Here is a 22500-nt window from a genome sequence, read left to right as displayed (position 1 = left end):
TATTTTAAGAAAACAAGATGGCGGCTTGATGAATTCTGGTGAAAAAATCACAGAACATGTGCCCTTTCTGAGGGGGTTGCCATGCATATCTTTCAAAGTTACTTCGCACAGCTGTTTGGTAGGGTAGCACGTACCTCTCCAAACAAGCCCCGCCCCTAACTCGGTACATGGGCTCTGTAGCGCCCCCTTAAGTCATGGGCCTACGGGGCGGGTTCAGCATTAAGTTCAAGCTACGGGCTTCAAAATGTTTTGGATGTGTATCTGACTAAAACAAACAAAAAATGTCATGCAGTGACATGGCCACGCCCAACAGGAAGTGAGATAATTTGACCTCTTATTGAAACAGGAAGTTGGCCACTATTTTAGTTTGCAGTGTTTTTAAAACAGTGCAAATGCATGTGTTACTGCATATAATGAGTATAAACCTTTTTCTATATGCCTTCTATGGCAACCTGATATAGCGCTACCATATGGTAGGCAAATGAACTGCAGTAAAAGTGGATTTCTTAAATATCTTTATCTCGTGAACCGAAGGTCGTAGAGACTTCATTTTTGTTTTGGGCAGGATGAGACGGGATTTGGGGCGATATGCCTTGAACCGTAGGTGCGAGGGCCCGTCATCGCCGCTCGCGGCTTTAATTATTATTATTATTATACTTCTTATTACCTTCGCCAGAAGGTTATGTTTTGCCCGCCGTGTATTTATTACCTTCGCCAGAAGGTTATGTTTTGTTTTGCCCGCCGTGTATTTATTTATTTATTTATTTGTGAATATGTCTGTTTGTTTGTTTGTTTGTACTTCGTATAACTCAGTCAGAACTGAGCCGATTTTTATGAAATTTAGTGGGATGATTGGTCATGACCCAAGGAACAATCAATTAGTTTTTGGGAGTGATTGGGTCAAAGGTCAAAGGTCAAGGTCAAAATGTTTGTTTGTACTTCGTATAACTCAGACAGAACTGAGCCGATTTTTATGAAATTTAGTGAGATGATTGGTCATGACCCAAGGAACAATCGATTAGTTTTTGGGAGTGATTGGGTCAAAGGTCAAAGGTCAAGGTCACGAAAAGGTCAAAAACTTAAATTGAGCCGATTTTTATGAAATTTAGTGGGATGATTGGTCATGACCCAAGGAACAATCGATTACTTATTGGGAGTGTTTGGGTCAAAGCTCAAGGTCAAGGTCACGAAAAGGTCAAAAACTTAAATTGCGCCGATTTTCATGAAATTTACTGGGATGATTGGTCATGACCCAAGGAACAATCAATTACTTTTTGGGAGTGATTGGGTCAAAGCTCAAGGTCAAGGTCACGAAAAGGTCAAAAACGTTTTTCTTTGCCAAGCACTATATGCCAGAACAACGTGTGCATGCTGAATTGAATAAGAGGTCAAGACTGGGCCAAAAATGTAATATTACGATATTCCGGTCCGATTTAAATGAAACTAACACCAAAATTTGGAGAATGTTATGCCCCACACTCTGAAGATGGCCAGAAAAAAATAAGTGGTGTAGACGAAGGTTTGCGCTCTACCGAGTGCCCATTCTAGTTATTACTGTTACTATTGTTACTGTAACTGGGAACCTAAACACTTAAAGTCAGCGTCTAGAACTGCGCTAACAAGTGGCCCGATCCTCCTCCCAGGGTGGCACTTCCACGACCCAACACTGGGCTGGGTAAAATAATCGAGTTAATCGATAATCGATCGAATCGAATCGAAATTCACATAATCGATTCACAGGGCACAAAATCGTTTTTTTTTTTGTTCTTTTTCTTTTTGTTCTTTTTGTGTAATTTAGGTCTATGGAAAATACCCAGTAGGTATTAGTCAATTAGGCCTAGGCCTGCTTATTACAAATTAGCAATCCGTTAACACTGTCGAGCCACAGCCCTTTGACATTTTTATATAAAAATAGGCAACAGCATCTTTTGGGGGCCCTACCCAACACCTGTGTGGGAGTCCACCACTGCTGTGTGACCGGCTTACCATAAGGGCTTTGCTGTCAGGTACTGTGTGTGTGTGTGTGTGTGTGTGTGTGTGTGTGTGTGTGTGTGTCAAGGGTGTAACTTAACGGGGTCCTATTGTGCTTTTCCATGTCCACTACCCACTTATTGGGTTACACAGCATCTGTTGTATGGAAAAGCTTGGTGAAAGCCGCATTTCACAAATTTCTCTGCCAGGCCTAGGCGTTATTATAAGACCTAATATGAAACCAATCCATCGAGGACTTCCCATAGCGCAACCAGTCCACCCAGGCACGTCATTTCTGCCAGGGACTGAATAGAAATGCAGTTACTAAAATGAAACCAAGCACCTGAAAATACAAGGTCTGCATTGTATTTTTTATGAAGCATAGCCTATCGCCATTGTGCATTAGGCCTATGCACAATGAGCAAACAAGAACTGAATTTTAAAAGCCAACAACAGCAACGCGTGCGCTCAGTAGGCTATTCAGTCTGGCTTGGACGCATTTGAACGCATTTGAACACGGAGTTCAGATCACAAATAGGGTGTCACAATATCACGGACAGACGTTGAATTGATAGGTTTGAGTCCGACAAGGCGCACTCTTTCAATTTCGGATTGCGTCTTTGACAGCCAGACAGAGCAGCTGCCGCGGGAGCGAAGAAAATATCCACAACTTCGCTGAATAAATATCCTTTGAACTGTGTAGGCCTACAGCAATTGCAGATGATTAGCTTCTTGGATAGCCTATTTTGTGAAGGTTAACTTGCCATTAACAAGGAAAGGTGATCTGATTTCAATCCTCCCCGAGAATATTCCTTGTGTCTTCAAATTTCCACCTGTCAACAGCAGATCTAGACTCCCACCTAACGACCAGTGCGACACTTGTCTGTTTGCAAGCAGTAAACTTAGCTGGTAACTTCAACTTAAGGCCTAGGTAGGCTATACAAGGCTAGACAGCGGGTTAACCAATCAGGCCCCTACTATTGCGTTAATAATGTTTAAGATAATACAGATACTTCAGCACAGGATATCAGAAATAAAGAAGACAGCGCAGATGGCTTTTCGTTTTTTTTTTTTAACATGGCCTCAATATCGCGTTATTACGCATCATATGCAATGCGTATTATTTCATGAAACCTCAAATCGGACGTAATAGCCTGTACCCAGCACTTTTCAAACCTTTCTCAGATTTATGGTGGCCTAGGCTAATTGTCCCAAGCGACTTTGAAATCAAACTGAAGCCCATGCACGGAAGACTCGCATTGGATAGGGACTGGGCTTCAGCAAATGGCACAGCAAGGCGCTCATAAGTAAGGGTTAATAACGTAACGTGGGACTTATGATGCGTCCTTTTCAGATTAATTGTGACCATTGGGTGAACTATTTGGCTTTCAACTTTAGACATAGGCTAGGATACAGGGTTGGATTCCAGGTCAAAAGCAGCTGTGCTGCTGACGTAATATTAGTAATAGAAATCTTGATGAAACGCTCCATGCTGCGCCGAGATTTCAGAATGTTGACGGTCTAAAATTCTGCACTTCCACGCGTTTCAAACAAGCGGCGTAGGGTACATGTGTGTGTGTGTGTGTGTGTGTGTGTGTGTGTGTGTTATCTTACCACGGGGTGGTGGAGATGCCGATGATGATGATGGTGGTGGTGGTGTGTGTGCGTCTCTGGAAGGTGGAGGGCTGTCATCTGCGTTGCCGTGTTGTTGTTGTTGTTGTTGTTGTTGTTGTTTCTGCTTAGGCTGAGGCTTAGGAAGTTGGATGTTGAGCTTCTTCCGGAGTTCAGCTACCCGTTTACGATAATAAAGGTACTCCCGACTATTCTTGTCTTGGAGAAAGCTGCAACACACAAAAGAAGAACAGATTTTTTTGTTCAAGAGCCACGTCTATTGATGGATTTCGATGGGAGAAAAGACCACACACTAGGCCAACCGAAAAAGACATTTTTGTAGTTCCATAGCCATGTTTGTCTGATGGGTTTCAATGGGAGAAAAGACTACACACTAGGCCAACCGAAGCTTTGTAGTTCCATAGCCAGGTTTGTCTGATGGATTTCGATGGGAGAAAAGACTACACACTAGGCCAACCGAAGCTTTGTAGTTCCATAGCCAGGTTTGTCTGATGGGTTTCGATGGGAGAAAAGACTACACACTAGGCCAACCGAAGTTTTGTAGTTCCATAGCCAGGTATGTCTGATGGGTTTCAATGGGAGAAAAGACTACACACTAGGCCAACCGAAGTTTTGTAGTTCCATAGCCAGGTATGTCTGATGGGTTTCAATGGGAGAAAAGACTACATACTATACGATAGTACAGGTACTCCCTGCTGCTCTTGTCTTGAAAGCTGAAACACACCAAAAAAAAGGACTTTACGTTTATAGTGCAGCTAATCATGTGTGGGTTGGGTCTCTCTGACTCACCCAAACAGCGGAATTAATTTGTAAAAATTCGAACTGATTTGGGGACGTCTATTTAGTGGAACAGAACAAATACTGTTTCTGTTTCTGTTGGGAACGAACCAGTTAGAGAAAAAATCTGGTTCAAAGTCCTGGTGTGTTTGTATGGGTCCCCCAAACTAAACAGTGGACTTTCGCTTTAGCCCGCCGCCACAAAGTCGAACATCTTGTTTAAGATGCCGACAGAGAGAGTAGAGCGAGAGAGATTCCATTGGCCCATTGTTTCCGGGTTCTACAGTTGCAAGGGGGAGACCTAAGGACTTTTCTATTCAATGGTAGGAGTATTATGACACGCCCCTTTAGGCAGACTGGAACCTGGCCATGTTAGGTACCCATAGAAACCTATTATATTGGCATATCTCTATATACTTAAAGAATCTCTGATGCAGCACTGTGTGTGTGTGTGTGTGTGTGTGTGTGTGTGTGTGTGTGTGTGTGTGTGTGTGTGTGTGTGTGTGTGTGTGTGTGTGTGTGCGCGCGTGTCTCACCCGAACAGTGGGTTGTCACGGTAATCCTCCGCCGCCTTGCGCTCCAGCTCTGGGCCGCCCTCCGCCACGAAGTCGGCCATCTTGTGGAGGATGCAGCGCTGGTCCACGTCCTCTGGTGGAGAAACTTTAAAACACCTATAAGCACGCAGCCCAGCAGCCATTTTTGTAGTTCCAATAGCCATGTTTACCAATGAGAAACTTTTAAAACACCTATAAGCACGCAGCCCAGCAGCCATTTTTGTAGTTCCAATAGCCATGTTTACCAGTGAGTAACAAGCTGCGCTGACATGGCTACACACGCTCACATGGCTAACCTGTACAGTAGATGTCATTTTTGTAGTTTTTCGCACTTTAATAAGCATGCTTTAATATGGATTTCAACGGGATAAATGACTACACAGTTCTGCCCCTGTGTTAAATAAACTTTAAGACGTTCAAAACAATTGAACATACTTAGCATAGAATGTTAGCAACATTAACACATTAACAAGTGAAAACATGTTTTTACTCCCCACGTGTTGACTCCCAAATCGTAAAAACATGTTTTGATTACATTTAAAAAAAAATTGATTTCGAATCTAGACATTCCAGCGCATATTGATTCTTGTCAGTATGTGATGAACAGAACTAACATAGATTCCTGAGAACAAGTATGAAGTCAAAACTCCCTCAAACTAATGGTGAATTCCAGTCCCAAATCATCCTAGTAGGAGATCGCACTTATCCTACCTCCTCCTACTATGAAAAACGCTCTGGAACGCCAGTCGAAGTGGGAGCTCCAACTAGCGAGGTCGGGGTGACTCGCACTACTCCCACCTCAACAAATCGAAGTCGAATAATAATGGCGGCCCCCATGGAGCCGTTAATTAAAATGTCAATAAATAGTGAAACTCCATTTCTCTTTTATGCAGCTGTTCCAAACATAGCCATTTTACTCAACATAATCTTTGTGTTATTGCATGATATTGTGTCAACATAAATGTAACATTATGACAGAGTACCTATTATGGCTTTTTTTTTTTGGCTCGTATCAAAACACCTCGCTAAAGTCAGCTGAACTGTGGTGGTTGCCATGGATGTAGAACTTCCACTTCAACTGTCAAGAATGGCAGCTGAAATATCCAGGTAGGATAAGTGCAATCTCCTACTAGGATGACTTGGGACTGGAATGCACCAAAAGTCATGATTTTCGTATGTCATCTGGGCATTTCATCAATATGCACTATTTGAGGGTTATAGCAGCGAAGTATCATTAAATCATGCATCAATATGCACTATTTGAGGGTTATAGCAGCGAAGTATCATTAAATCATGCACATCCTGATCACGTCACATCGTCGCATGGCGTAGGGCAGTGGTTCCCAAACTGGGGGCCGTGACCCCTACGAAGGTCGCGGAGGTACTGGAGGGGTCACGGACAAAAGGGACTAGTATCCACTTGTGTGGTTAATAGATGCACTTGCTGTCTGGTGGATTTCTAGCATTATTAGCGGACACACTATTAATGGAAAATCTAGCAACATTAATGGAAATGGCTAGGCAATTTTTTTGTCCATTAATATTGCTAGACTTTCCATGACTAGCTTGTCTGGTAATATTGCTACATACTGTATCCATTGCTAGGCCAAGACTATTGTGGGTGGAGGGTCGCGAAAATATTCTTAAAGGGACACTGTGTGAGATTTCTAGTTGTTTATTTCCAGAATTCATGCTGCCTATTCACAAGTATTCATTATGACTGGAAAAATCGCACTTTTCATACATGATCTTCTCCATGGTCCGCCATTTTGAATTTCCAAAAATAGCCATTTTTAGCTGCAAAAATGAATCTACTTGGACCATACTAGAAAATATATATAACAAATGTGGCGATAGCCAACCCAGTTTCAATGAGCAGCATAGTTGCAGTACCTTTTTTGACCATTTCCTGCACAGTGTACCTTTAAGTCCAAAAGGGGATAGCTAAGCAACCATCGCTTGCCTACTGCAAATATAACCGGATATAGAAAGACATCCTTGTACCGTTGGCCTCTGGGTTGAAAGCTCACTAAGATATTTGGATGCACTACGTAGGCGCTTCCTTATTTTTTTGCCAACTAGCAAGAAGGAAGTACGGAATTTTGGATGCACTACCTTTAGTTGGCAGGGTTTTTGACTTCCCTTAGTCTGCTAGACTTTCTTTGGTTGGCAGGGTTTTTTAGTTATCTTAGTCTACTACACTATCTATGGTTGGAAGGGTTTTTTAGTTATCTTAGTCCACTAAACTATCTTTGGTTTGTGGAGGGGTTTGTTGATTTATCTTGAGCCATTCTGTCCTGGAGCGACATATAGTATACGAGTGATTCTACGATTCGACTGCGCTTTTAAGTCCATGGATTTTATTTGCCACTTCCACTAACTATTAACTGCATCCAATGATGTTTTGGACATTAGCACATATTTATCTTTCATATAATACAGAAAGTGTAGACATGGCATTATTTCCCTCAGCAAGAATTAATATTTAATACTGGTTTTAGGCGTTTTCATGCCGTCCTGTTTTCCAAATGCCAGATTCAGTCTTCATATTAGCATGTAAGCTTAAAGAAACTTGTTTTGCCCAAGACGATTGGAAAGGTTGATTCACAGTAATCATCACAATATGACAAAACTGTCAGAAAGACCACTGTCCTTTCCATACATGAAATGTGCCATGTTGTGTGTGTGTCCACGAAAACTGTGTTAACCGTGTCACGGTCTGAAACCCCATAAATCAGTAATGGTTTGGTCTTGGGCCATACGAATAACATCACGTGATGTCATAACCTCTTTGGCAGGATATGGGAAGACTTTTTGGTAAGTTTTGAGCTCCATCCTTCCATAATTGAATTAACTAGACTATCTTTGGTTGTACCTTTCAGATCCAGGAAGTGTTCATCATCTATCTCGTCCTCGTTGTCGTCCTCCTCGAAGACACTGGGCTTGGGCACCAGCTGCCCCGACGCAGGCTTTCTGGCCTGTAAAAGAAACACACATATACAAATAGGAAATGCCTTGAGCAAGATGGCGGAGTCCAATGGAAGGCATGTCAAAATCACATTGCTTTGTCTGGAGCAAAATGGCCTGTACCAACAGACATACACGAATGGGAAATTCCTTGAGCAAGATGGCAGAGTCCACTGGAAGGCATATCAAAATAGCAGGGCGCTAACTTTAGTGAAGCAATATAAAATTACGTACTACATTGTAATTTAATTTAATATAATTTAGTATGGCTGGGAATCGATCCAAATTCCCTGGATCAATTCGATTCCTGTATCATTTCGGCACGTGCCTTCCACTGAGGAAGGCACACGATGTCTGTGCATGAAAATAAAGAAAACAGTTTGATGCAAAGTGCGCCCCCTTCTATTTGATTCTAAGTATATTATACTGCACCATATTGTATTTCTAATTTAATTCTATTTGCATTCTAATTTAATATAATATGGTATATTATACTGTACTACATTGTGATGTAAGTTAGTATAATACAAGGTACTATAATGTACTGTACTGTGCTATATTGTAATGCAGTGGTTCTCAAACTTTTTGTGTGAAGTACCACCCGAGAAAATATTGAGCTCTCCGAGTACCACCTTGACAACCAACATTAGAATATCGCAGCAAAGGCCTTCCATATTCACTTTTGCCAGTCAATACAGGAGAGTTTCATAATGGCATCAACAGCTAGGGTCACATTCAGTGCAAGTTTGTTTTTAAATTTCTTGCTTGCCTAGTATTATTCTGCATTATGTTTTCAGATTCATACAGGTCAATATTACAAAATGTGGGACCAAAGACACATTTTCGACTGCAACATCTTGATCAACCTACAAATCAATGAAATCAATCAAATCAATCAAAAAAATGAATTCTTCCAGATCACCAGAGATGTCTCAAGTACCACCAGTGGTACATGTACCACAGTTTGAGCACCACTGTAATGTAATGCCTACTATACTGTACTGTACTGTACTGTGCTGTATTGTAATGCATACTATACTGTACTGTACTGTAATGTAATGAAATGCCTACTATAATGTACTGTACTGTGCTATAATGTAATGTATGCTGCTAGTGTGTGAGGGCTTTTATCATTGATTACATCATGAAGTTAAAAATGTATTGCTCTACGAATAGCAAATATGTCACCATCTCTCATTGAACTCCATTGATTTTCATTGTGTTGCTTTCCATGATTACAATGACCCTAAACATACACCTAAGGCCAAAGTCGATTTTCTGGAGAGGTGTGAGTGAATCAGTGATTAAGTATGACACCCGATCTGCGTATTTGAAGTGTTTTGAAGTGACTTATCTGCTCATTTTTACATTATGTTCGATAGGCGACAAAACTTTTGTCTTGTCAAAATCTGCCCTGTCTGTGTTCATTAAAGGGTCAATCTTTCTTTGGTGCATGAAATTTATTTTTGTACATACATTTTCATTCGGGAGGGTTGTAGCTTTCATATGAGTGACTTCTGAAGCCAAGTGATTAATTAAAAGTCAGGTTATTAGCTGTTATTCCAAACAGATGGGTAGGCGACAACTCTTTTGGAGGCGAGTGTACTGTGCTGTAATGTAATGTAATGTAATGTAATGTAATGTGCTGTACTGTACTGTAATGTAATGCATACTATAATGTAATGTGCTGTACTGTGCTGTAATGTAATGCCTACTATAATGTACTGTACTGTGCTGTAATGTAATGCCTACTATAATGTACTGTACTGTACTGTACTGTAATACTATACTATAATGTACTGTACTGTGCTGTAATGTAATGCCTACTATAATGTGCTGTACTGTACTATAATGTAATGCATACTATAATGTACTGTACTGTGCTGTAATGTAATGCATACTATAATGTACTGTACTGTGCTATATTGTAATGCATACTATAATGTACTGTACTATACTGTGCTGTAATGTAATGTCTACTATAATGTACTGTACTATACTGTGCTGTAATGTAATGTCTACTATAATGTACTGTACTATACTGTGCTGTAATGTAATGCCTACTATAATGTACTGTACTATAATGTAATGCATACTATAATGTACTGTACTGTGCTGTAATGTAATGCCTACTATAATGTACTGTACTGTACTGTGCTGTAATGTAATGCATACTATACTATAATGTACTGTACCTGTGAGTAGCTCTTCAGCATGCTGCTGAGGCCGAGACCCGGCCGCTTCCCGATCATCACCTGTTTCTTCTGCTGCGGACACTTGCCACTCGCTCCTGAAGATTACAGTAAATACACGTTAATAATAATAACATGAGACTTGCCACTCGCCCCTGAAGATTACAGTAAATACACGTTAATAATAATAACATGAGACTTGCCACTCGCCCCTGACGATTACAGTAAATACACGTTAATAATAATAACATGAGACTTGCCACTCGCCCCTGAAGATTACAGTAAATACACGTTAATAATAATAACATGAGACTTGCCACTCGCCCCTGAAGATTACAGTAAATACACGTTAATAATAATAACATGAGACTTGCCACTCGCCCCTGAAGATTACAGTAAATACACGTTAATAATAATAACATGAGACTTGCCACTCGCCCCTGACGATTACAGTAAATACACGTTAATAATAATAACATGAGACTTGCCACTCGCCCCTGACGATTACAGTAAATACACGTTAATAATAATAACATGAGACTTGCCACCCGCCCCTGACGATTACAGTAAATACACGTTAATAATAATAACATGAGACTTGCCACCCGCCCCTGACGATTACAGTAAATACACGTTAATAATAATAACATGACACTTGCCACTCGCCCCTGACGATTACAGTAAATACACGTTAATAATAATAACATGAGACTTGCCACTCGCCCCTGACGATTACAGTAATTACACGTTAATAATAATAACATGAGACTTGCCACTCGCCCCTGAAGATTACAGTAATTACACGTTAATAATAATAACATGAGACTTGCCACTCGCCCCTGAAGATTACAGTAATTACACGTTAATAATAATAACATGAGACTTGCCACCCGCCCCTGACGATTACAGTAAATACACGTTAATAATAATAACATGAGACTTGCCACTCGCCCCTGACGATTACAGTAAATACACGTTAATAATAATAACATGAGACTTGCCACTGGCCCCTGACGATTACAGTAAATACACGTTAATAATAACATGAGACTTGCCACTGGCCCCTGACGATTACAGTAAATACACGTTAATAATAACATGAGACTTGCCACTGGCCCCTGACGATTACAGTAATTACACGTTAATAATAATAACATGAGACTTGCCACTGGCCCCTGACGATTACAGTAAATACACGTTAATAATAATAACATGAGACTTGCCACTCGCCCCTGACGATTACAGTAAATACACGTTAATAATAATAACATGAGACTTGCCACTCGCCCCTGACGATTACAGTAAATACACGTTAATAACAACATGAGACTTGCCACTCGCCCCTGACGATTACAGTAAATACACGTTAATAATAATAACATGAGACTTGCCACTCGCCCCTGACGATTACAGTAATTACACGTTAATAATAATAACATGAGACTTGCCACTGGCCCCTGACGATTACAGTAAATACACGTTAATAATAATAACATGAGACTTGCCACTCGCCCCTGACGATTACAGTAATTACACGTTAATAATAATAACATGAGACTTGCCACTCGCCCCTGAAGATTACAGTAAATACACGTTAATAATAATAACATGACACTTGCCACTCGCCCCTGACGATTACAGTAAATACACGTTAATAATAATAACATGAGACTTGCCACTCGCCCCTGACGATTACAGTAAATACACGTTAATAATAATAACATGAGACTTGCCACTCGCCCCTGAAGATTACAGTAAATACACGTTAATAATAATAACATGACACTTGCCACTCGCCCCTGACGATTACAGTAAATACACGTTAATAATAATAACATGAGACTTGCCACTCGCCCCTGACGATTACAGTAAATACACGTTAATAATAATAACATGAGACTTGCCACTCGCCCCTGACGATTACAGTAAATACACGTTAATAATAATAACATGACACTTGCCACTCGCCCCTGACGATTACAGTAAATACACGCTAATGACACCAGCAATTACACGTTAATAATAATAACATGACACTTGCCACTCGCCCCTGACGATTACAGTAAATACACGTTAATAATAATAACATGAGACTTGCCACTCGCCCCTGACGATTACAGCAATTACATGTTAATAATAATAACATGAGACTTGCCACTCGCCCCTGACGATTACAGTAAATACACGTTAATAATAATAACATGAGACTTGCCACTCGCCCCTGACGATTACAGTAAATACACGTTAATAATAATAACATGAGACTTGCCACTGGCCCCTGACGATTACAGTAAATACACGTTAATAATAATAACATGAGACTTGCCACTCGTCCCTGAAGATTACAGTACTTACACATTAACAACACCAGGAATTAACATGAATTACTAACTAATCACATATTATTAATTACGTAAACAGGGAAATAAAAAAATGACATAATTGATTAAAACATTTTTTTCTTCATTTTCTCTGCCGCTCATCCCTGTGGATTACCTTAATCACATGTATATGACAGGGACTGCAGATGGAAATTAGCTATATAGCTATAATCTGGCACAAGCCATCTTTTTACTTCTGTAATCAATGTGTATTGTGCATGGTCCCTGTTGAACTAAACTAAATAAACTAAACTAACTAAAACATGAACAATTACCATGAAGTAATGTGTAATTACATGTAATAAACCGGAAAAGAACTCATTAAAATGTTCATCTTAAATCCAGTTCCCATTCCCATTCCAAATCCCATTCCTTTAAAAAAAAAAATCAATTAAATTTGAATGACATGAGTGATTCACACCCCCCCTCCCCCCAACCCAAAAAAACCCCCAAATCTTATCGCCCAATAAACAGCCATGAGCAATCGTGAACCACACCTTTAGTTCGCCTCAAGACTCTCACTAACCAGGCAATCAGATAAGTGTAAGCAGGCAATCAGCTAATGTGATGTCATGTACAGTAAAATAAACCGGTGGCCGGTTGTTACCTGAGTCGGAGCCAGCTAATGTCATGTGATGTACAGTAAAATAAATTACCTGAGTCGGAGCCAGGTTTGTCTTTCTGCATCTTCAGGAACTGCTGTAGGAAGCTGCCGTCGTTCACAAACTTGTTGGAGGAAGAAGAGGAGGAGGAGGAGGAGGAGGCCTGGTGGCTGCGGACACTGAGGACACACACACAGCATTTGTACATTAGACATTTGCAGTTTTGTCTCCCATTGAAAGCCATTGTAAGATTGAGATTGAGCTCCGAAGTCACCCGGAAACATGTAGCAGACTGTAGTATTTCTTGTTAGCATTTAAAGGGACACTCCACCCATTTGCATGAGGCTTTCCATTGCTAGACACCCAGTCATACTTTTGAATGGTTGTCAAAAGTCATCATTTTGCATCATTGTAGGAGGAAGTGTAAGAGAGGAGGATTTCTGTTGAGACTACAAGCCTTTTCCGCACCCTTTCAACCCCGCCCATAAAGGGGCTGGACCTAATGCGCTAACAGACCTATCACAGATCAGTGTCCCAGTGCTTTTGAAATCACTCGCATTGAGGCTCCAGTAAGTCACTAAATAAATAATTTAAATATCTGCTACGTGGAAACGGAAGGCCAAAACCAATGCAAAACCAATGCAACCAGGAGAAAAAAATATCCACATATAAAAATATCCAGCTACGTGGAAACGGCACCTTGGTCTACATGGCGTCGCACCCACGTGGTAAGCGGTTAGGGCGTCAGACTTTGCGCCATTGAGGGCTACACCCTTGCGCGGGTGAGGCATAAATGCAATTTCGTTGTGTGCAGTGTACAGTGTTCACTTGTGCGCTGGGGAGTGCTGTGTCACAATGACAATAGGAGTTGGAGTTCCCCAGTTGGGCTTTCACTTTCACTTTCACTTTAAAAGGTACACTGTGCAGGAAATGGTCAAAAAAGGTACTGCAACTATATTGCTCATTGAAACTCAATGTGTCACCTATTGCCAAAGTTGACCTTTTTATGAAAGTTTACTAAGTAATGAACTAATATTTTCTAGTACGATCCAAGCACAATCATTTTTGCAGCTTAAAATTACCATTTCTGGAAAATCAAAATGGCGGACCATGGAGAAGATTCCCCTTTTCATGTATGAAAAGTGCAATTTTTCCAGTCATAATGAATAATGAATTTGATGGTGGTGGTAAATCTAAATATTCATGAAAAAGGTAACATTAGTGAATGGGCAGCATGACCACTAAAATAAAATAAACCACTAAAAATCTCACACAGTGTCCCTTTAATCCATTGACGCCTAAGGCACCTGCAAAAAAGGGTGCTGAATGCCTGAGCCCTTTTTAAGAAAAGCTGCCCTCAGCCTATAAAAACCTTAATATCTTAGCTTCTGAAGCACATACAAATTTTCACTAAGTTGCATTTAAACACATGAATGTGTTCATTCATCTCAAACAAACAGAGATTTTTAATAAAGTTGTCTCAAATCTCATGTGCCTGAATGTTGCGTAATGCAGCTCCAGGCGCCAGGGCCAATGTTGCAAAACGCAACATCAGGCATCAATGGGTTAAGGCAAGCTACCCCCCTGTGCTACACTATGGCCAATGACCACTGTGGAGTGATACCTCTTGTCCATTCTAGGCGGAGTGATACCTCTTGTCCATTCTAGGTGGAGTGATACCTCTTGTCCATTCTAGGTGGAGTGATACCTCTTGTCCATTCTAGGCTCTTTCATTTCCACGTACCTTGCTGCAGTCGGTAGAGGCCTTGCTGCGGCGGTGGTGGCGGCCATTTTGCTGCGTGCGGCAGCCTGCTCGGCGGCGGCCATCTTGGCCTCGATCTCCCGCTTCCTCTGGGCGATCAGCTCCTCCTGCCGCCGGATGTTGGCACTCATCTTGCTCTTCCACGTGTAGCCCTCTAGTGGTAGGGAGTAAAGGGGGGGGGGGGGGGGGGGAGGGGGGGGGGGGGGGGGAGGGTGGGGGGGGGGAGGGGGGGGGGGGGGGGGGGGGGGGGGGGGGGGGGGGGGTTCAAAATATCGGTATCGGGATACATCGTTGTAGCCTGGTCCTGACCATCCCATAATACTACCATTTCCATTTCGTATTCATGGTCTGGACTTTGTTTGATCTGACGCGATTGCAGGAAGCAGGAAGGACATTTTCGGAAAAATCAGGATTTAAATAAGTTGTTGAACAAACATGTCTGACGTCTATCTATGGCGATGTAGGACCGTTTAACAGACATGTCTGACAGAACATCCTACCGTAGGATAAAATTACAATGTAGGACCGTTTGTCAGAACACCGGTGAAAATCCTACCGGTCAACATCTCTCCACAGAGGACAGGTATCATACGTAGTGCGGAGCCAAGTGTCTTGGCGGAAGTACGTAGGATGGCGCGCGGCGCGAGGCTACTTGCCAATACCCACCCCTAGTCGGGAGGATATGGAAACATTACTTAGTGTAGGAGCGGGAAAGGATCTGGGTCAAAGACGAGACGTGCATTTTTTTTTGTTCCGCACTCATTTAACTATCAAAAAAGTAAATTAATGAATTTTGAATGTTATGCTGATAAACAGCATAGTCTGGTGTCTCATTTCAGTAACATTTAAAGAAAAATAAATGTTAATGTATGTGTTAAATAATCTCATTAAGTGCAAAAACGTCATTCAGTGTAATGGTCCGAACTTAAAAATCATCAATACATCCTTGAATAATTATGCAAAATGACGAACAAAATTCTTTTTTCACTCTCTGGGCATAATTCTAGAAGTGTTCTTGTTATTGTATCAAAAGCACGTTTCATTACCATTTTGTTTTGATATTCAAATCATCTGGGGACTTTTGTCCGGATTTTCAATTCCTTGGATATCATTCAGTGTAATAAGATCAACATGGTGCTTTTAAATCATAATAAAAAGTGATAGTCACACACAATATGTGACATCATCAAAGGGAACCCTAGGAACCCCTTAAGTGATGATGCAAAGGGAGAATCTTGTTCTTCAATAGTCAAAAAATCTGTATTTTTATCTTGTGGTAACAGCGTCCACAAAAACAGATGTCATTCAGTGAAATGTCAAAAAACACTTTTATACTCAGATATTCATCCAAACAAGCATATTTTCTAAATAGACATAGTAAACATTGTGGGTCAAAGTCATTGTCTCATGTAGGTGACTAACTGTGTGCTTGTAAAAAGGTGAAAATAAGGTGAAAAGTATTTGGTCGTCCTTCAGTGTAAGAGATGTCATTCAGTGACATGCAGTGTAAGGGCCATTTCATTCAGTGTAATCAGTTCATGGTTGTATATTAAGAGTCAAAATGGCAATATAAGTTGCAATATTACTCTAAGATACAATAATATGATGATACTACTTGAAATTATGACTTTTATTGTTATTTCCATTAAAACCTTGTAGGGATGCACGATGTCAAAAATTTCGGCCGATACCGATATCCGATTATGATATTGCGGTTTTGGCCGATGACCGATATTAACTGATACCGATGTTTTTATTTCTTTAAAAAAAAAAAAAGAGATGACAATGATGCAAAAAACTGAATTTTTGAATGTCCTCTTATTTCCAAAAACACTTTTTAACTCCCTGTGATAATTAGATAAAAAAGAGAGACAAAATAGAAGACAAACAGTGAAAGTCATCGTCAAGTCCATTCTTTTAGAACCGTAACATATATAAAAAAACATCGGTGTTAACATCGGCCCAGTTTTACCCATCAGACCGATGTCCGATGTGTTGAATTTCGGCCGATATCGGCCGATACCGATACATCTGGCCGATACATTGTGCATCCCTATAACCTTGTAATTGCCATGTAGCATCCATATTACTGGGTAGATTCTGGGATTTTGGAAGTTGTACATGAATTATCAGAACACCCTAAGTCACAATCCCCGAAATATGCAGGTTAACAGACAAAATTTTCTTTTTTATTGTTTTAGGCCTAAGTTGTAGCCTACCTCTAAGCTTGTGATCTTGGAAGTTCTTCAAAACACATTTTAATGCCCCAATATTAAGTAAAATAGCAATTATTTGACAACATCTATTTCTGTTGTCACTCATTCAGGACGTTGAGTACTGTAGTATGATGGTAACAATATGATAGCAATGAAAAGTAGCTGTTTATATAGGCTTTTTTGCCAAGGCATCATTCAGTGTAATAGTTGTGGTCATTCAGTGAAATGCACATTTTTATGTGAAAATAAAGTCAAATTCTTACGAAACTTATTTGTTTAGCACAACAAATGCGGGGGCATACAACAAATGAATAATTGTGCATTTTAAACTGATTTTCTCTTCAGTGGAAAAACTTCTTAAAGCCAAATGGGTGAAATGCACTCGGTGAAAGACTACAAACACTGCAAAAACTATTTGCAAATGCCTTTTACTAGAAATTTTAGGTTTGATGAAGACCTTAAATATAGGCCTTTACTATGGTATGTAGCTTATTTCAGTTTTTTAACGTCATCTATATGTTTTTTGCATTATCAACTGTTTAACACCGTATTACACTGAATGACATTTTATGGGTGAAAATGGGGTAAAATGCATGTTCCTTACTATTTTCTGAACAGAAAATAATAAACTTAATCACTCTACACTCCAATGTACCCAAAAAAGTTGAAGAACGGTGTCAGGGAACAGTTTTATTTTTTGGAGTCCTGAAAACCCTGTTTCGTCTTTGACCCATCTGCACACTGCTTGCAAAAGACTTAATTTATTTGGAGCAACGTTTCGATCATAGATCTTCTTCAGGCATCTGCAGATCCTTTCCCGCTCCTACATGTGACAGTTTTTTGATTTGGCACCTGCTGATGCTTTTCTGCTGGATGTGCGCGCTTTCCACTACACTCAAACATTATTTAAGTTAGTGTGCCTTCAATGTAGCACTGAATGTATACTTTTTTATAATATACTTTTTATTTATATTATATATTTTTTCACACCTTCGTCTGTCTGTCTGAATGCTTTCACAGTGCAAACCTACTGTAACCCAATGTCAAAATGTCAAAAAAACAACGTAAACTATTTTCTAGGCTATCCTGGTGCAGGTCACCTCTTAACTTTGTAATGAATGTATTTTGCACATAAACATAAAATACACAGCCCACGAACTGAACCTCGACACAGCTCAGGGGAAAGTTTCTCAAAAGCAAAGTTGTTAGCCAGTTAGCAACTTGGGTAGTTGCCAATGGGAAACTGCATTGAAAACAACAATGTAGCTGACATAGTTAGAACTATGGTTTTGAGAAATTCACCTCAGATCATTTTGACTGGTGAAATACACTGCTGTGCTGTGTAACGTTAGCTAAGATGCTGTCTGTGCCATACGTCAGTCTGCCGTACTCAGTCTGTATTGACCCACACTGTACTTGCTTATCCTCTGTGGAAGTCCCTTTGATTATAAACCACTGCTGCTAATTGTAATGCAATGTACACAGACACAGACACACACACACACACACACACACACACACACACACACACACACACACACACACACACACACACACACACACACACACACACACAAGTTATTGAGCTCACGCTAACTAGGTAATGATATTGTGTTTAATCTTAATATGTGTTTTCATTTATAAAAAACTTTTTTTTTCCCTTCTAGAAGAGCAGTCACACCACAGGACACCATAAGATGAACCTAAGCATTGCGTGACAGAAACATGGCAATATGAAGACATATTAAGAGGTTAATAGTCACCTTAAACTTCCACACCACTCTACAATAACGGAGGTATTCAAAATGTTGTTGGTTAATTTATATAAATATTATATTCCAGATTTCATTAATGTTACAGTCACACCGCAGGATATTTGACATGTAAACCTTTACATAAATCTTAACAAAAATGTTTCTTCTCATCTAAGACTAATATGAAACATAATGTAACTTACCACATACTCTTTCTTTGACATTTGTGACAACAGTTTTGTAGGTTTTTAACCAATGTTACGAAAAAACAAGGCGTCTCGTCAACCACCCACACACACAACCCACTTGTACTCTCTGATCTCCACTTCCAAGAACTGCTTGCACTACGAGACTTGCACCTCCAACTATGCTGCTAAATGCTGCTACTTGACCACTGGACTACAGTGGACCATGCTGGACTGCAGTGAGTAGTAGAGTTCAGCCTTGACTCTTTGTATTCCACTATCGGACTGGACCTGCACTACCACTATTAGACTGAACCTGCACTACCCACAAGAACACACACACACACACACACACACACACACACACACACACACACACACACACACACACACACACACACACACTACAGTACCATGGGACTGCACCTACTTGCACTACCTCAGTCCTGGAACATAAGACAATACAACATGCTGCATACAATGCTGCTACCCCAATCTACTAACTTACTTTAAATAACGTGTCATTATACTGTCACCATTGCTACTGCCACTGTTAAGCTTATTATTCTTATTGTAATGGCCTACACTCTATATTCATATTTATCGTATCTTCTGTTTACATGTTGAATGTTCATTTGTACTGTATTTATTATTGACCACTTATTGTTACCAGTCTATCACTGTTACTTTATGTCAGTCTGTAAAATATCAGTCTTGTGTGTGTGTGTCAGTCTTGTGTGTCTACGTCCTGGCATGGTAAAGAGAGAAAACGTAATTTCATTTTCCTTGTATGACTTGTGCATATGAAGAAAGTGACAATAAAAGCTGACTTAACTTGACTGCGACACGCATTATTTATCAGACTGGTATCAGACAGATGAAGTTGTCAGAGCTATCAGTTAAGCTTAGCTACCCAGTCACTGTACAACAACATCAACACTCCATTCACGTTCAGCAAACAGTTGTAAATGTGTATGCATTGATATTACTGTAGCAATGTTGTTATTGTTTTCCCGACATACTTCAAAAATAGCGAAAACAATAGTCAGTGTTGCCAAGGAAACGTTACTTTAGCCACAGGTATGTAGCCTAATGGCAAAGCTTTAGCTAACTTCAACTGTTTATGGCATTTCTTGGCCGCATAGTTCACTACACCGCGAATATTTGATAACTATTTATTAGCACATTTAATGGGGATGAAGAATTTCTTTCGATTGTTTACCAGGGTCGTTGGAGTCCATTGCAGTTGTGTGAAAAAGCCTCCAAAAACAAAACACACACCGTTCTCCCAAAATACAAAGTAATCACACTTCCGGTTTCTCCTTACGGCTACTTCCGGAAAAGGATTCACACGTTTGTCCAGAAGAGGGCGCCGCGCCTCGACACAAATATTTAAATAATAAATACTCTCTTGTTTTTCGCCAAAAGAAAGGAATTATTATAGCGTTGGCTACAGTAAATATAATGCAGATATCAACACTACAGCCTAAAGACAGTAACTTCATTATAAAATAGCCACGTTTTTAAAACAGTGTGTGGATGGAGTTATATAATGACACAAAGCTGTGCACTGGCAGCTTAGCCTATCATAAGAAAGATAATATACTTCATATTATAAAGCATTACGTTACACTTTCGAACGAAACGAAAGGACCAAAGGACAAAAAAAGTACTACCCAAATCTAGAAAAGGCCTTTGTCTCATGTCGCTTGTGTTTTTTGCCTTTTGTATTGTCGTGTATGTCCCTTCCCGTGACCCGTACAAAAACACTGTCGTGTTTTGCCCCAAGCAAAAATGGCGGAGGCCTCGTCAACTTCTTCCAACTTTTTCTGCCACAGATGCTCGCAAAGTATCACTCCACGTCTCCCGGTAAGTAAACAACATTTACCGACTCCCACCGGAATGTCAAACGTTCCCAAAAGTGTGAACAGGATAAATCGTCGTTGCGTTGCTATTGACAAAATAGCAGTAGGTATTATTCTAAATTTAACAGACTGTCAGATGCTTGCCCAAAGCTCCCTCCCACCCAACTTTAGCCTACTACTGAGTTTTGAATTCTTTTGGACACTTTTAGCTGTGTATTTTCGCTCATATTCTGAAACACATATCTTTAAATGTCAGAGGAAAGAGGCTACGGTATGTGACACTTGTCATGAATCATGCTTGCTATGCAGAAACAAGTAGCCTATTTATAAATATTCACCTGGCACTCTGTTATGTCTGTGTTGTGGTGGCAAATGTTGACAAATGTTTTGACAACTAAGGTGAACAATTTCCAGATGTGTATTAAGGAGGCTGATTTATACACTCACCTCTGGAAATTACACTACTCAGTTGTATAGCCATCTCGTATAGCCTAACTGGTGTGAATTATGTTTAGCCCAATATAGACCATGCACTCTAGTTGCAATTAGGCCTAGTTCCACATCAGTAAGAGTAGACCACTTCTACCTCTACTTTGTAAACATCTGCCCAATCATCTCTTTGACATCTTTAGAAACTTGGTCTGTAGCCTACTTGGTCTGATGCCAACTGAGTTCAGATGTCTAAAAAGTTCATACAACTTAATATTATTATTATTATTATTATTATTATTATTATTATTATTATTATTATTATTATTATTATTATTATTATTATTATTATTATTATTATTATTATTTTTATTTTATTTAATAACGTTTTATTATTATTATTATTATTATTATTATTATTATTATTATTATTATTATTATTATTATTATTGCTATTGTTATTATTGTTATTATTAAGTGTTTAAATTATGAATTGGGATTCTGTTTGGAGATTGTCTTTGCCATATATGTCTTAAAAGTAGATTTTCCAGATATTTTTAGTAGTTAATCATTTCCAGAATGTAAGCTGCCCATTAAATTCACAAATGTCATATTTTCTTTTGAATATAGCAACCACCGGCAACTCTACTTTCATATGAACTATTTGTCTGTCTGCAAATCATTAATGAAAGGCGATTAAATATGTTATTACAGTTGTGGAGTAGTAGAGCATGAATTGTCCATTTACAGTGGATGAAATGTGTTAATTCAGTTGTGAAATAAGTTATTTATTAGTCATTGCTGTCTAAAATTGAAAGAAAAATGTCTGCACACTTAAATCCCCTTTGTGTTCTTTTTAATAGGCCAAGCTTTCGGTCTACTGACCTTCCTCAGGGCCTGAGCCCTGAGGAAGGTCAGTAGACCGAAAGCTTGGCCTATTAAAAAGAACACAAAGGGGATTTAAGTGTGCAGACATTTTTCTTTCAATTTTACACAGTTTTTGTTTATGTTTGGCACCTTTTAATCGAGAGTGCGGTGTGATCCGGCTTTACACAGATTAGTCATTGCTGTCTACAAATGATGAGTGAAAGACTTATAGGCGAATAAATCTTACAGTATAGTTTTGAAATTAGAGATGTACAGGATCCAAGATCCGGTTCCGGATCCGGCAGGATAATAGGGTTTTTCACAGGATCCGGATCCGGCAGGATCT

The 22500-nt window shown here is 39.7% G+C and overlaps 2 protein-coding genes across 3 annotated transcripts in view; one reads left to right on the top strand and one right to left on the bottom strand.

Annotated features, from left to right (window-relative positions):
• sugp1 (SURP and G patch domain containing 1) overlaps window positions 1–20292 on the bottom strand; it is a 36980-nt gene extending 16688 nt beyond the window's left edge. The window contains exons 1-7 of the mRNA XM_063219803.1: window positions 20216–20292; window positions 14821–14992; window positions 13131–13255; window positions 10097–10191; window positions 7810–7912; window positions 4917–5040; window positions 3586–3812 (exon numbers count right to left, since the gene is read on the bottom strand). Coding sequence (XP_063075873.1) covers window positions 3586–3812; window positions 4917–5040; window positions 7810–7912; window positions 10097–10191; window positions 13131–13255; window positions 14821–14992; window positions 20216–20234 — 865 coding nt within the window. The 5' untranslated portion in view covers window positions 20235–20292. The remainder of the gene's footprint in view (window positions 1–3585; window positions 3813–4916; window positions 5041–7809; window positions 7913–10096; window positions 10192–13130; window positions 13256–14820; window positions 14993–20215) is intronic.
• Window positions 20293–20727: 435 nt separating this feature from the next.
• Window positions 20728–22500, top strand: part of LOC134466653 (E3 ubiquitin-protein ligase RNF126-A-like) — a 16947-nt gene continuing 15174 nt past the window's right edge. Inside the window, exon 1 of one of the 2 annotated variants that reach the window (XM_063220538.1) lies at window positions 20728–20862. In XM_063220538.1, the coding sequence (XP_063076608.1) occupies window positions 20788–20862 (75 nt within the window). In that variant the 5' untranslated portion in view covers window positions 20728–20787. The remainder of the gene's footprint in view (window positions 20863–22500) is intronic. The other variant, XM_063220539.1, reaches the window with a different exon arrangement.

This window comes from Engraulis encrasicolus, chromosome 16, assembly GCF_034702125.1.
Source record: "Engraulis encrasicolus isolate BLACKSEA-1 chromosome 16, IST_EnEncr_1.0, whole genome shotgun sequence".
NCBI classification, from domain to species: Eukaryota; Metazoa; Chordata; class Actinopteri; order Clupeiformes; family Engraulidae; genus Engraulis; species Engraulis encrasicolus.
Note: the sequence above shows the minus strand (reverse complement) of the source record. Positions and strands in the feature narration are given on the sequence as shown.